Source organism: Sorex fumeus, unplaced genomic scaffold (genome assembly GCF_029834395.1).
Source record: "Sorex fumeus unplaced genomic scaffold, SorFum_2.1 ptg000032l, whole genome shotgun sequence".
Lineage (NCBI taxonomy): Eukaryota > Metazoa > Chordata > Mammalia > Eulipotyphla > Soricidae > Sorex > Sorex fumeus.
Window position 1 is genome coordinate 13,661,653 of NW_026606089.1, and position 13,333 is coordinate 13,674,985.

Genomic DNA, 13,333 nt, shown 5'->3' on the forward strand with positions numbered 1-13,333 from the left:
TCCTGCCTGGTCAGCCCACATGCCCTGACTGAGCACATGCACTGTGCAGGGAGTGGAGATGAGCAGAGCCCACCATGCAACCAGTCTGATGGAGGAGGTAGGCAGGCAGTCTGATGGGGGAGGCGGACAGGCAGTCTGATGGGGGAGATGGGCAGCCAGTCTGGTGGGGGAGGTGGGCAGGCAGTCTGATGGGGGAGGTGGACAGGCAGTCTGATGGGGGAGGTGGGGAGCACACAGGTGCTTTGCTGGCAAGTGCGTCACCCTCTGTACAGTCTCTGTGGCCCCAGGTTGCTTCCCAGGTGGGAAACTGTCAACACCCCCTGGGGTTCTGCCCATGCCGGCCCCTGACTCACTGCTGGCCTCCCCCACGGCTGGTGCTCTCTCTCAGAGGGGCTGGTTTGATCTCTGGGTTCCGGCAGGGGGAGGGCCGGGGTGCCGGCACGCGGGGAGCAGGGGCTGACGGAGCGCTCTGTGAGCCGGGGCAGGCCCCGACCTGAGGCGGCTTCCTGGGACTGATTTATCTGCTGTCGCCTGCCCGGCAGTCCCAGGGCGGGCGGGGGTCCCCCCAGGCCCAGCTGAATGAGTCCGGCGGGAGGATGAGTTCAGTCATGCTCGGATTGTCAAGAACTGAAGACGAATCTTCTCTCTGCAAACACTCGCTGTGGATTCCAGACCCGCCGGCTGGGGCAGGGGGCTGCCCCCTCGCCGGGCTGTCCCTGAAGCTCATGTCCGCTCTGGGCTCCAGTGCCCGCTCTCCCGGGGCCATGGGGCGCCCAGCTGCTGGCCTCCTGGGGGAAGTGTTCGCGGGGTACCCGCCACGCTTGGTCCCAAGCCCTTGGCTGGAGTGCCCTGGCTGCGGAGGCTTCGGGGCTCCTGGGAGTAAGGGCCCCTTAGATAACCCGGCCTCAGGGGCAGTCGGGACCCTCGCCCAGGGAGCGTCCAGGTCCCTTCTTGGGGCTGCAGCCAGAGAGCTGGGCAGCCTGGCTTAGGGCTGGGCCTAACCCCCACCTCAGCACCCGCTGCCAGCGTTGTGTGGGCCTGCCTTTGGGGTTTGCTTTTTTCTGGTTCGGGGGGCCACACCCTGAGGTGCTCAGGGATCACTTGGGCTCAGAGGACCATGTGGGGTGCTGGGGATCAAACACATCCAGGTCAGCCAGGTGCAAGGCAAGTGCCCATCCGCTGGACTATCTCTCCAGCCCAGCACCGTTGCCTATCTGTGAAATGGGTCCACACATGACTGCAGAGGCTGTATGTGTTTCTGTGTGTGTCTGTGTATCTGTGTCTGCTGTGTGTGTGTGTATCTGTGTGAGTCTGTATCTGTATGTGTGTATCTGAATGTGTGTCGGTGTGTCTCTATGTGTGTATCTTTATCTATGTGAGTGTCTGTCTGCTAAGTGTTTATTTGTGTGTGTCTGTGTGTATATCTGTGTGTCAGTGTGTGTCTACGTGTGTCAGTGTCTCTATATGTGTATCTGTATGCGAGTGTCTGTCTGCTCTGTGTGTCCATCTGTGTGTGTCGGTGTGTCTCTGTGTGTGTCTGTATCTATGCAGGTGTGTATCTGTGTGTGTATGTGTGTGCCTCTGTGTGTCTCTGTGCAGTGGCTGTCCCTGGGAGGAGGCGCCCATGGGCCCAGGGGTGGAGATGTGAGCCAGGCAGGGGCCAGGCTGGAGTCCAGGGCTCAGCCCGGGTGGGCGATGAATCAGGTGCCTGGAGCTTCCTGGGTGGGGAGACTCCGAATTGTGTTTCGGAGACTGCAGCTCCTGCCTCTGACCCCCGCCGAGGGGCCAGCCAGCCAGGGACTCCAGTTCACGGGCAGGGCGGTCCGCTCTGTGTCTATCCCAATATGGGCATCCCTATAGATAGGTCATCCTTGAGGGCGAGGGCAGTGACCCTGCTTGAAGCATTTTTATTGAGGGCCTCCTCCTGGACCTTATTTATTTTTGGTTCGGGGGCCTTACCCGGTGATGCTTAACTGCTGACTCTGCTCAGGAATCACTCCTGGTGGTGCTCAGGGGACCAAGTGGGACTCTGGGGATTGAACCTGGGTCCGCTGCGTGCAAGAGAACCCCCCCTCCCTGCTGTCCAATCTCCCCGCCTGACAGTTCTTGGCTTGGTGCTCGGGACTTGCTCCCGGCACTGTTGGGGCTCAAACCTGGGACTTCCACATGCAAAGCGTGTGCTGAGCTCACAGATGAATCTTCCTGATCCTCACCCCAACTTTCCCAAGAGGGAAACGGAGGCTCACAGAGGGGAAGTGGCCTTCCCCAGCCGCCCCCTGCCCCAGTCCCCCACCACACCCTAGTGGGAATGTTGAGGTCACCAGATTATCCGCCGGGCCAGCTCCAGAACCAGGATGGGGACCGGCTGCGTTTCTCTGGACACTCCCGACCCCCAAATCCCTGAGTGGACGAGAGAAGGGATAAGGCGGGAATGGCTCCCCCGACACCTGGGTGTCTACGATGGTTCAGGGCGGGGCCCCCCAGCCCAGTTAGTCACCGCCTGGCTGTGCTGCTGGCCCTTTCCCTGGGAGGGTTTTCTCTGCAGGCTGGGGCTCGGCTCTGCCGGGAGGCACCCCCTTAATCCAGACAGCGGGATGGGCGGCTGCCTCCTGCCTGGCCCGGGGCCCGGGCCCGTGGGCCGCCCAGCATGCTGAGGAGGGCGGGCCGGTCATGGAGTTCAGTATCTGGGTGTGCTTCCTTGGCCACGGGGCCCCCTCCTCCTGCTTCTGTTGAGTCAGAGTCCCCGTCAGCCTGGCCACGAACCCTGCGTTTCTGCTCCCTGGCGGAGGGGACTGGGGCAGGTGGTTTCAAACCAGGAAACCACGTCGGAAGCGTGCGGATGCTGTCTCAGCACAGACAGAGCCCTGGGTCACGTGGCAACTTGGACGTGGTCTCAAGGGGCAGCTCCTTGTCCTCTGTCCTGGGTCCTCCTGGGTCCCGTCCTGCGTCCTGCCTGGCCTCCAGACCTCCGTTCTAGCTTCCAGGCTAAGTCTTGGAACATATGAATGATAATCAAATCAAATCAAATTCGGGGGATTGAACCTGGGCCGGCCGCATGCAAGCCCAGCCTCCCGCCTGCTGTACTATCTCTCTGGCCTCAACGCTCCTGCCTCTGTGCACGAGGGTTGCTCCTGGCACGCTTGGGGCTCGAACCTGGGACTTCCACATACTTGGGGCTTGAACTTGGGACTTCCACATCCAAAGCGAGTGCTTAGCCCACAGATGAGTCGGCCTGCCCCTCCCCCTTCGGAGTCTCTGCTTGTGTTTCTTTGGGGGCCACACCTGGCGATGCTCCGGGGTTACTCCTGGCTCTGCACTCAGGGACCATTCCTGGCGGGGCTCAGGGGACCCTGTGGAGGGCGGGGGATCAAGCCTGGGTCAGCCGTGTGCAAGGCACGTGCCCTCCCTGCTGCACGATTGCTCTGGCCCTGTTCTGTGTCTCAAACCCAAGATGGTTTTCAGACAGGGTTGGAGACTCATTTAGACTCCCCATGCCCACCTCCCCCGCCAAAGTGTTTCTTCATTATTGGGGATAGACACGGCTACTGATCTGGTTGGAAATTCCATCCTCAGAGGGCTTGAGCAGTTTGGAACTTAGAACAAAGTTCCCAACCCCAAATGGACCCTGCACACACGTCCCTTCTTGGGTTTGACAAGAGGATGGACTTGCGCTGACATGGCAAACTCCTACACATCCGTCAATACCCAGCTGAAATGGCCCCTCCTCCCGGAAGCCTTTCCTACTTTAGGTCCGGTCCATCGGAGATGGGCAAGCCCAGAGTTCAATCTTGTTCCCCACTCTCCTATTTTTCCATCCGGGTCTTTGCCCCGGTTGAAGTCCCACTACAGCAGGGGTGTGGGAAGTGCTTGTCTTGGTCTCCCAGCGGGTCCTGCGGAGGAGGAGGAGGGCTGGACGCGACCCCTCTTCTCCTGCCCCCTCCTGGCAGCCACCTCCCCCAACCCCGCCCCCCGGGCCTGGCTCGCCGCTAACCTCCTCTCCTCTTCTCTCTGCAGCCCACGACGTCCCGGCCAGCAAGGCCCCCTCAGCACAGCCCGGCAGCCACCTGCAGTGCTTGTCCGTCCACTGCACGGACGACGTGGGCGACGCCAAGGCCCGAGCGTCCGTGCCCACCTGGCGCTCCCTGCACTCGGACATCTCCAACCGATTCGGCACCTTCGTGGCCGCCCTGACTTGAATTGACAAGACCCGCCCTCTGTCCTGACCCCTGACCTGTCCCTCCCGCCTCTCTCCCCTCTCCCCTACCTCTCCTGGACCCTTGTCCTCCACCCCCTGCTCATTTGAAAGGGCCACTATTGCTGAGAGAATGATTCCCCCCAGCCCCCTAGATTGGTACCTGCTTAGTGGCATATGGACCGAAAAGGGTTAATTTAAAGGGATGGGGGAAAAAAAAACCTTAATTTTTTTTTTTTTAAAGAAGAAACTCGTCCGCCACACTATGTTAGCAGTGTTTACCCTTCTGCAGTTAGCAAACCTTTGCTTAAGTCTTTTTCCTGCTAGAGAATTCCCCATTTTTCTGTAATCTTGGCATACTTTTTTTTAGATGACCTCTTTCCTTGTTTTATTTTTATGCTGCTGTATGTCCAAGTATCGTTATTCCATAATGAGACAAGAGTTGCTTTCCTTTTTTTTTTTGAAATTCTCTTTTATTCTTGTTGCTTTTTCCCTCTTCCACTGTCCTCCTGACCGCTCCCCTTCCTCCTTCTTTTCTTCCTCCTCCTCCTCCTTCTCGTCTTCCTCCTCCCTCTCACCCTCCTCCTTCTCTTCCTCCACCCCCTTCTCCTCCTCCTCCTCCTCCTTCTTTTGCTTTGTTCACTGCTTATTAAAAATGGAAATCCTGAAGAACAGTCGTTCTGGAATATTGCCGGGTGAAAGTCGAATTGTCATCACCGCATTCTAGATTGGCACCCAACTGTCCTTGGGTCCCCAACAGCCCTACAGTGAAGGTCCACCCAACTCCCCCGACTTAGCTCTTCAGCCTGGGACTCTGTTTTGTCTGCGCCCTGAGAAAATAGATATCTTTTCATTCCTGCAAACACATATGCTCAGCCCGTGATCTCTGCATGGACGGACGCTGTGTCCAGCCGTTGGGTGGGAAAGAGCAGAAACGGCCACACCGGAGTTTTTGCTCCCTTCTCTGCATCTCTGTCTGTGCTGGTCAGCGGCCCTGACTGCGTCTGCGTGGGGGGCACTGTGCCCTGCCAGCTGTTGGGGTCTCGGGGCTCTGGGCTCTGCTGCAGCCGGGCCCGGGGCGGTCTCCGCAGGGAGGTTTGGAGGCTGTCTTCTCAGCCTCCCCCTTTGCTAACAGCTACCTTTAGCAGGGGTGGGAAAAAGAGACACGCCCCCCCACTTCTTCCTTGGGGTCCCCAGTTCTCACCTGTTGACGGGACCTCGAACTCAAGCCGCTTCCTTCTCTTTCCCCTACCCAGCAGTCCGGGGATGGGGAAGGCCCCCAGGAGCACTTTTAGAGGAGCTTTCCCTGACTCTTGAGGGGGGGTGCCTCTTTGCAGGAGTCCCCCGGGGAGCTTGTGGAGGGAGAAAGGGAACCTGAGACTCGCATGGAGTGATCGAGCTTTAACCAAGCAGCCCTGGGCTTGGCCCCTTTTGTTTACTGGAACCCGTGGCCGGCCTCCAGCGGTGGCCCTGCACACTGCCCGGGCCGGCTACTTCTCCTTTGAAGGGAGATGCGGGGTGACAGGGCCCACAGCGCAGGTGGAGGAGGGTGTGGGCATCCAGACATCCCTGTTGGCTGGACCTTCCAGACGGAGACCCCTGGGGATCTGGCAGAGACAGGAACCAAAACCTTAGGGTGCTGTGGGTGCCGGCAGAAGGCTCGGATGCCTCCTGGGGCCAGGGGCAGTGGGGACAGGCTCCAGTAGGCTCAAAGACGTGGCCACAGACGCTGCCCGGGGCCTTGTATTACCCCTTCCTGGGAGTTACAACCCCGAATTATTATTATTATTTTATTTTATTTTATTTTTTTTAGCAAGTGACCTGAAAGCCTTGGGCTCACCCTGCAACACCCACACGGTTCATTTCAGAGAACTTGGCCGCCAAGCCAGAAGCGCCTCGCCTAAGGTCTTCTCCCCACCGGCAGACGCCTCCTCCCTCCAGCTTGCCCCCGGGGGCTCAGATCAGGGCTCAGAGAGTCTGATCCTGGGGGCCCACACAGCCTTTCTAGGGGCTCAGCGGAAGCTGGTAGGGAGAAGAGCTCTGTCCTGGCTCACCCCTTCCCCTCACCTCCACCTCCAGAGAAAGGAACGGGGAGCGAATTCCCACTTCCCACTGGGTGCCGGGAGCTGGAGCTGCCCTAGTCTGAGCAAACAGCTGTTGGGAAACATCCTTTGATTTCTGAAACGGGAATGGTTTCTCCTTCATTGCTTCAGGGCAGGGAGCAAGGGAGCCTGACCTCTGCTTGGCTCGTCCTGCGCAGGGGGGTGTCCGGGTGAGTGGGGGTGGGGCAGGGGCTCATCAGCACTTGGCTCTAGGGGGTCCCAGCCACCCCGGAAAGCCCTGAAGGGTTCCACGCATTGGCTCCCCACGACCCCAGGATGGAACAACTCTGACAACGGCCCTAAGCGTAAAGGGGTGTGATTTCACTGGGTTCGGTTGGAGAGGGTGGAGGTGGACTGAGCACGCCCGGCCCCGAGGCCCTCCTCCCCCGGCCCGGCACCGCAGAGCAAACGCTTCGGGAAAGGAAACGAAAACGTTCTTGCACATGTAAAATATGGAAACTTAAACTCTGCTGTGTGTTACGCAATCCTGTCCTCTTTTTTGACTCTTTAAAGAAAATTCATTTCCGAGATGCTTGGTTGGAAGACTGTGTCGACAGCTCAGGAAACTGAGTGTTATTTTTTTCTTTCTTTTTTTAAAAAAAAATATGTAAAGTGCAGTCTTCTGTATTCCTGCATATTGTATATACCTGTATATGTTTTCCTGAGCAGCTAAATAACAATAAATATGACGTTAATGGTGAGTGTGGCACGTTTGTGGGGGGGGTGGCTCCATATCTCCCCCACCTCGCTGCCCCCAGGCAGTCCTGCCCTTTCCTCCATGGGGGCTTTACCGGCCATGGGGGCGCAGGCATTGGTCTGGATGCTGTGTGTGTGTGCGCGCGCGCACATGTGTGCACGTATGTATGCGTGTGTGTGGGCCTATGTGTGCGCATGTGTCTGTGTGCGCATCTGCGTGTGTTCATGTGTGTATGCATGTGTGTACCTGTGTGTGCTTATGTGTCAGTGTGCACATGTGTGTGCTTGTGTGTCTGTGTGCGCACACACATGTGTGTCTGTGTGTGCTTGTGTGTCAGTGCACCTGTGTGTGCATGTGAGTCTGCATCTGCATGTGTGTGCTTGTGTCTGTGTGTGCGCACATGTGTCTGTGTGTGCATCTGTGTGTGCATCTGCGTGTGTTCATGCATGTATGTGTGTGTGTACCTGTGTGTGCTTCTGTGTCTGTGTGCGCACACACGTGTGTCTGTGTGCTTGTGTGTCAAGTGCACATGTCTATGCCTGTGCGTCTGCGTCTGCATGTGTGAGCTTGCGCTGTGTGTGTGCATGTGTGCATGTGCGTGTGTGCGCTTGTTGGGTGTTGCCCGTTGGGATTCTCTGCAGCAGTGTTAACATTTGAAGCTGGCTCATGCTTCGTGGCCGTGTGGAAGGGGTGGGGAGTTGTGCATTGTGTGATCTTTACCATCATTCATTTTTTAAAAATTTGGGCAGTGCGGGGGGTCGAACCCTGGGCCTCACCCTACAAAACCAGGTTTCTACCTCCCAGGCTCAGCCGGACCCCTGTGCTGTGCCTTCTGCAGAAGCAGGCTGGGACCCCCTCTCCTCCCCGTGAGTCTGCGTGGGCCCAGCACCCTCTGCCCGTAGCCCTCTCCCAGGCCACCTCCCAGACCCCCACTGGGCGCGGGCTGACCTTGAGCGGCTGTCTGAACGGTGCCCTTCCCTGCCACCTGCCTTGGGTCCTCGCTGTCTTGGGGTCTGACCATCTAGACTCTTAAGGACGCTGTGAACACCAGTTTCTGGCCCTGGGTTCGATGGCTGGGTCAGCACCATTCCCCTCGTACCTGACCCTGACTGCAAACCATCAGTCACCGCTACCCCCTGGCCCACCACAGGTCAGAGGGTGTAAGCGGGCCAGCGAGCAGAAGGGAAGTGCGGCCATGCGGTGTGGACACTGACAGATGTCCCGCATGCGTGAGTCAGCCGCTCTAGGAAGTACCCCAGGTGCCCCCCGCTTCAACCCCCCCCCCCCAGACACATGGAGAGATCTGACAGCTTGAGGCTTTCACACGAGCTCGGGACCTGGGACGGGAAGACCCTCCCCCACCACCCAGCCTCAGTTTCCCTGGGTAGGTGTGGGTGCTTGAGGGTTGCTGGGTATTGTGTGAGTCCCAGAGAGGGGAGTGGGTGGTGCCCGGTCCTCTGACCAGACACTACTGTCCCACTGGCGTCTGCTGGGACGTCGCCCTCCCCGGCTGCCCCAGGTCAACCACAGCGCCCCCCAGCTGCAGCAAGAGTGACACAGCCGAGAGGGGACTCGCCTTCCACGCAGTCAACCTGGGTTCGATCCCCGGCACCCCATAGGGTCCCCCAAGCATACCAGAAGTGATTCCTGAGCATTGCCGGGTGTGGCCCCAAACCCCCGCCCCCCCAAATAAAGAGTGACACAGCCAAGATCTGTCCCTCTGGAAGGACACAGTGCCCGTTCCTGCGTCTCACCTCCGAAGGACCCAGTGGGAGATTTGGGTCCATATCATTCCCGTGCTCTGGATGACCCAACACACTCGCTGCTGCGTGCTTGGCTGGTCCCAAGGGCCAGTTCCGGAACTGCCAGGGCAGAGGAGTGGGCATAGGGGGGCACTTTATAGGAGACTCTTGTCTCCCTGAATTCTGTGGGGACCCCATGCTGGGGCAGAAGCGTCACATTTGCAGGCTCAGAGACATACATTGCCAAAAGAGAGAGAGAGAGAGAGAGAGAGAGAGAGAGAGAGAGAGAGAGAGAGAGATTTTTTTTTCTTTTTGGGTCACGTGGCTATGATCAGGGGTTACTCCTGGCTCTGCAATCAGGAATTACTCCTGGCGGTGCTCAGGGAACCCTATGGGATGTCGGGGATGGAACCTGGGTCAGCCGCGTGCAAGGCAAATGCCCTACCTGCTGTATTATTGCTCCCACCCAAGGAGAGAGATTTGATATCACCCCCGCCCCAAGTCCTCTGACTACAAAGTAGGGCAACGAGAGGAAGGAAATAACTAGATCGACAAAATAGTCAAAAGTGAAGGGAGGGGCCGGAGCAATAGTACAGTGAGTAAGGTGTCTGCTTTGCATGTGACCTTCCCGGGTTTGATTCCCAGCATCCCATATGGTCCCCTGAGCACCCCTATGCATCGCTGGGTGTGACCCAAAAAGCAAAAAAAATATTGAGTCAAATAAGATACACAGTTATAAAGTTGTTCATGATTGAGTTTCAGTCATACAATGTTTCAATACCTAATTGAAATACAATGTTTCAATACAATGTTTCTTCCCAATTTCAATACAATGTTTCTTCACCAGTGCACATTTCCCACCACCAATGTCCCCTGCATCCCTCCTGTTTCCTCACCCCCACCCATGGCAGGCACTTCTCTCTCTCTCTCTCTCTCTCTCTCTCTCTCACTCTCGCTCTCTCTCTCTGCCCCTTGATCATGATTTTAGGTCTTTGTCCTCTGGCTTCCTGTTGAAAAGTCACGAGAGAGGCCATGGACAGACAGTCCCGTCTGCCTTACGCATGGACGGGACTGGTGGCTCGTTTCAGACCACTGGGCATGGCCGAAGCAGGGGATCATCACCCTGAGCTCAGGTCACTCTGGGCAGAATAAGACGGGCGGGGAAGGGGCTCAGAGCAATTATACAGCCAATGAGGTGTTTGCCTTGCCTGTGACAGACACAGGTTCAATCCCTGGCACCCCGTATGGTCCCCCAAGCACCAAGGAGTGATCCCTGACCAAAGATCTAGTGGTCAGCCCTGAGAATTGCTGAATGTGGCCCCCAAAGTCAGTTGGCCCTAGGTCCAGGACAGTGGACACAAAAAATGGGCACATGCTGGGCACCCCTAGGCAAACTACTGTGTCTCTCTGAATCTCTCACCCCCGCTGCCAGCCAGGGAGGGGTTGGCAGCTACTTCCCCTTGGGAGAGGGTGGGGGCAGGGCGGAGCATTTCTTAGTCCCATGCCTGGGATTCAGTTCGGTGCCAATTCATGGCATCAAGATAGTCAAGCTGGCCCGGTGCTCCCGGCAGAGGGTCTGGCCAAAGCAAGAAACGCCTCTGGGTCTCAGTTTCCCCCTCTGGCATTGAAGACACTGGACCCACTAGCTGGCCACTAAGGGCCCCCTCTCAACTCCTCAGTCTCCCCCTCTGACGAATGGGCTTTATAACAAGTGCCTGGCACAGGGGCCTGGCCTGACTGTGGCCTAGAGACGGGCAGGAAGAAGCAGAGTTGAGAAGGTGCGTCCACGCGGGCTGTGTGGCCACTGTCCAGCTGAGGGGGCCCTCGCCCACGGCACCCCACATGCAGGAGAAGGGGCTCTGCACTCTGGGCCCAGCCAACATCATCCGAGGGGGAAAAGGAGGCCGAGAAGCGGGCAGTCTGGGGGTCCCGGTCACCAGGAAGGTCAGAACCCTGAGCTGGAGGAACATAGGCTCCTCTTGAACTGGGACCTTTTAGCAAAGGCCTGGGGGCCACCTGGGTGGCAGGGAATGGGCACGGGGTGCAGCCTATGGCGTGGGGTGGGGGCGAGAGGGATGAGACAGGGACTTGTGGCCATGAGTCCGTCACTCTGAGTCCTGCCCACTGCTTTGCTCCAGCCTCAGTTTCCTCATCTGCAAAGTGGTGCCAGTTCCAGCATCCAGCTTTGGAGACGTTGGGACTCAGTGCGCAGGAGACTGGGTGCGTGGCCGCTGCCTCTGTTTCTTCGGCTGCTGAGGGATCGATGGAGCAGGACGTGCTCAGCAGCTGCCCCCACTGCATGCAAGCCTCAGCCTCGGGGGCCCAGCAGAGGGACTGGAGGCTCAGGGGGTTAAAAGTCACATGACCCGGGTGCCCCTGCGCAAACCCCCCCTCCCCAGGACCCTGGGAGTTTCATTCTATCCACATCAGCTCCCAATAGGGGCTAGTGGGCTGGGCTCAGAAAGGCCCAGCGACTTTTCTGAGGTCACACAGCCCGTCAGGTGCAGAGCCTGGGACCCTACTTGGATCTTTCCTATTCTGCTTTCCCAGCCCCTCGTCACCCTAGACACGGGCTGGTCAGTGCCTGGGGCAGAGCCGGACACGTGGCACCCACCTTTGGGGGTGCTCTTTGCAGAGAAGGTGGGAAAAGATGTGGAGGAGGGTTTCCACATGCCCCCACCCCCCCGCCTCTGCAGAGGCCCCGTCCCCTCCAGCTGCAGGCGGACCGTGGGGATCCTCATCCTGGGACCCGCCTTTCTTTGGGGGTGGGAGGCCCTCAGGTCCGGCTGTGGGACAGGGGCTGGGGGCCACTGGGTCTTGGCGGCAGCCTTTGTCCTGCTATTATGTCCCCGCTGACCCCCTGGCATCTCCCCCTGCAGCAGCACATTCTTCCGGGGCCTCCAGAGCCCCCCGTCGGCCACCCCAAGCAGCCCTGTGCCTCCGCCTTTGTCCCCTGGAGGAGCCCTCAGGAGTTCTGAGCCCCTCGAGGACAAAGGGCTCATTGAGGCGCCTCGGTGGGGCCTGGGGGAAGGGACAGGCTGGAGGGCCGAGGGCCGACCAGGGCTGACCAGGACTTAGCAGGTCTGGCCAAGGCTGACCACAATTGACCAGGGCTGCTCAGGGCTTCTCAGGGCTGACCAGGGCTGACCAGGACTTAGCAGGTATGGCCAGGGCTGACCACAATTGACTAGGGCTGATTAGGGCTGACCATGATTGATCAGGGCTGATCAGGGCTGACCAGGACTTAGCAGTTCTGGTCAGGGCTGACCACAATTGACCAGGGCTGACCAGGGTTGACCAGGACTGATCAGGGCTGACCAGGGCTGACCAGGACTTAGCAGGTATGGCCAGGACTGACCATGATTGATCAGGGCTGACCAGGACTTAGCAGCTCTGGCCAGGGCTGACCACAATTGACCAGGGCTGCTCAGGGCTGCTCAGGGCTGACCAAAGCTGACCAGGGCTAACCAGGACTTAGCAGACTTAGTAGATCTGGCCAGGGCTGACCACTATTGACCAGGGCTGACCAGGGCTGACCAGGATTTAGCAGGTCCGGTCAGGGCTGACCATGATTGACCAGGACTTAGCAAGTCTGGCCAGGGCTGAACACGACTCCCAGGCTGACAAGAACTGACTACGACTGACCAGGCCTGACAAGGGCCTGCCAGGGCTGACCCAAACTGACCAGGGCTGACCACATTGGAAGTCCTGAGCAGGTTCAAATATCACCACTGCTCCTTGACCACACACTCCTGGACTGGGGCCGTGCGTAGAATGAGGTGATGGGAGGGCGGGAGCCTGGGGTGGGGGCGGAGGTGACTCGTCCTGTTACGTCTCAAAGGTCTGTCACTGTGGACACCAAGACCCGCCCCCCTGGACCCATCAGCTGTGCCTCCAAACCTGGGATTAGGAAGAATTTAAAAAACAGGACGGGGTGGGGCAAGACGGGCCTATTCCGTGTTCTTGGTGGGGTCCCCGGGGGCAGCCATCAGGGAAGGCCCTGGAGGGCTGGAGGGACTGTGCAGTGGGCAGGGCGCTTGCCTTGGACGGGGTTCCATCTGCAGCAGTCCACAGGGTCCCCTGAGCACTGCCCGGAGTAATTCCTGAGCACAGAACCAGGAGTAACTCCCTAGTGTCCCAAACAAAACCAAATAAACAATCCCCCCCCACCCCAGATGCCGTTGAATACTTGTCGTGGAGTATTATAGGCCCTGAAATATAGGGGCTGGAGCGATAGCACAGTGGTAGGGCATTCGCCTTGCATGCAGCCAACATGGCCGACCTGAGTTCGATTCCTCCGCCCCTCTCGGAGAGCCCGGCAAGCTACCGAGAGTATCTCGCCCGCACGGCAGAGCCTGGCAAGCTCCCCATTATGTATTCAATATGCCAAACACAGTAACAACAAAATATCCAATGGAGACGTTACTGGGCCTGCTCGAGCAAATCAACGATCAACGGGAGGGCCTTTACCTTTACCTTTACCTTATTATAGGCCCTGAAATAAAGGTCCCTTCCAGGTATTGGGGGGGGGGGTTTGCAAAGAGCCCCCTGACAGTAGTAGGGTCTTTTGTGGCTCCAGATCGTACACAAAAGTCGGGTC

The 13,333-nt window shown here is 58.3% G+C and overlaps 1 protein-coding gene across 1 annotated transcript in view; it reads left to right on the plus strand.

Annotated features, from left to right (window-relative positions):
• Positions 1–5,040, plus strand: part of MN1 (MN1 proto-oncogene, transcriptional regulator) — a 45,557-nt gene extending 40,517 nt beyond the window's left edge. Inside the window, 1 exon segment of the mRNA XM_056116456.1 lies at positions 4,015–5,040. Coding sequence (XP_055972431.1) covers positions 4,015–4,196 — 182 coding nt within the window. The 3' untranslated portion in view covers positions 4,197–5,040.
• The last annotated feature ends 8,293 nt before the right edge of the window (positions 5,041–13,333 follow it).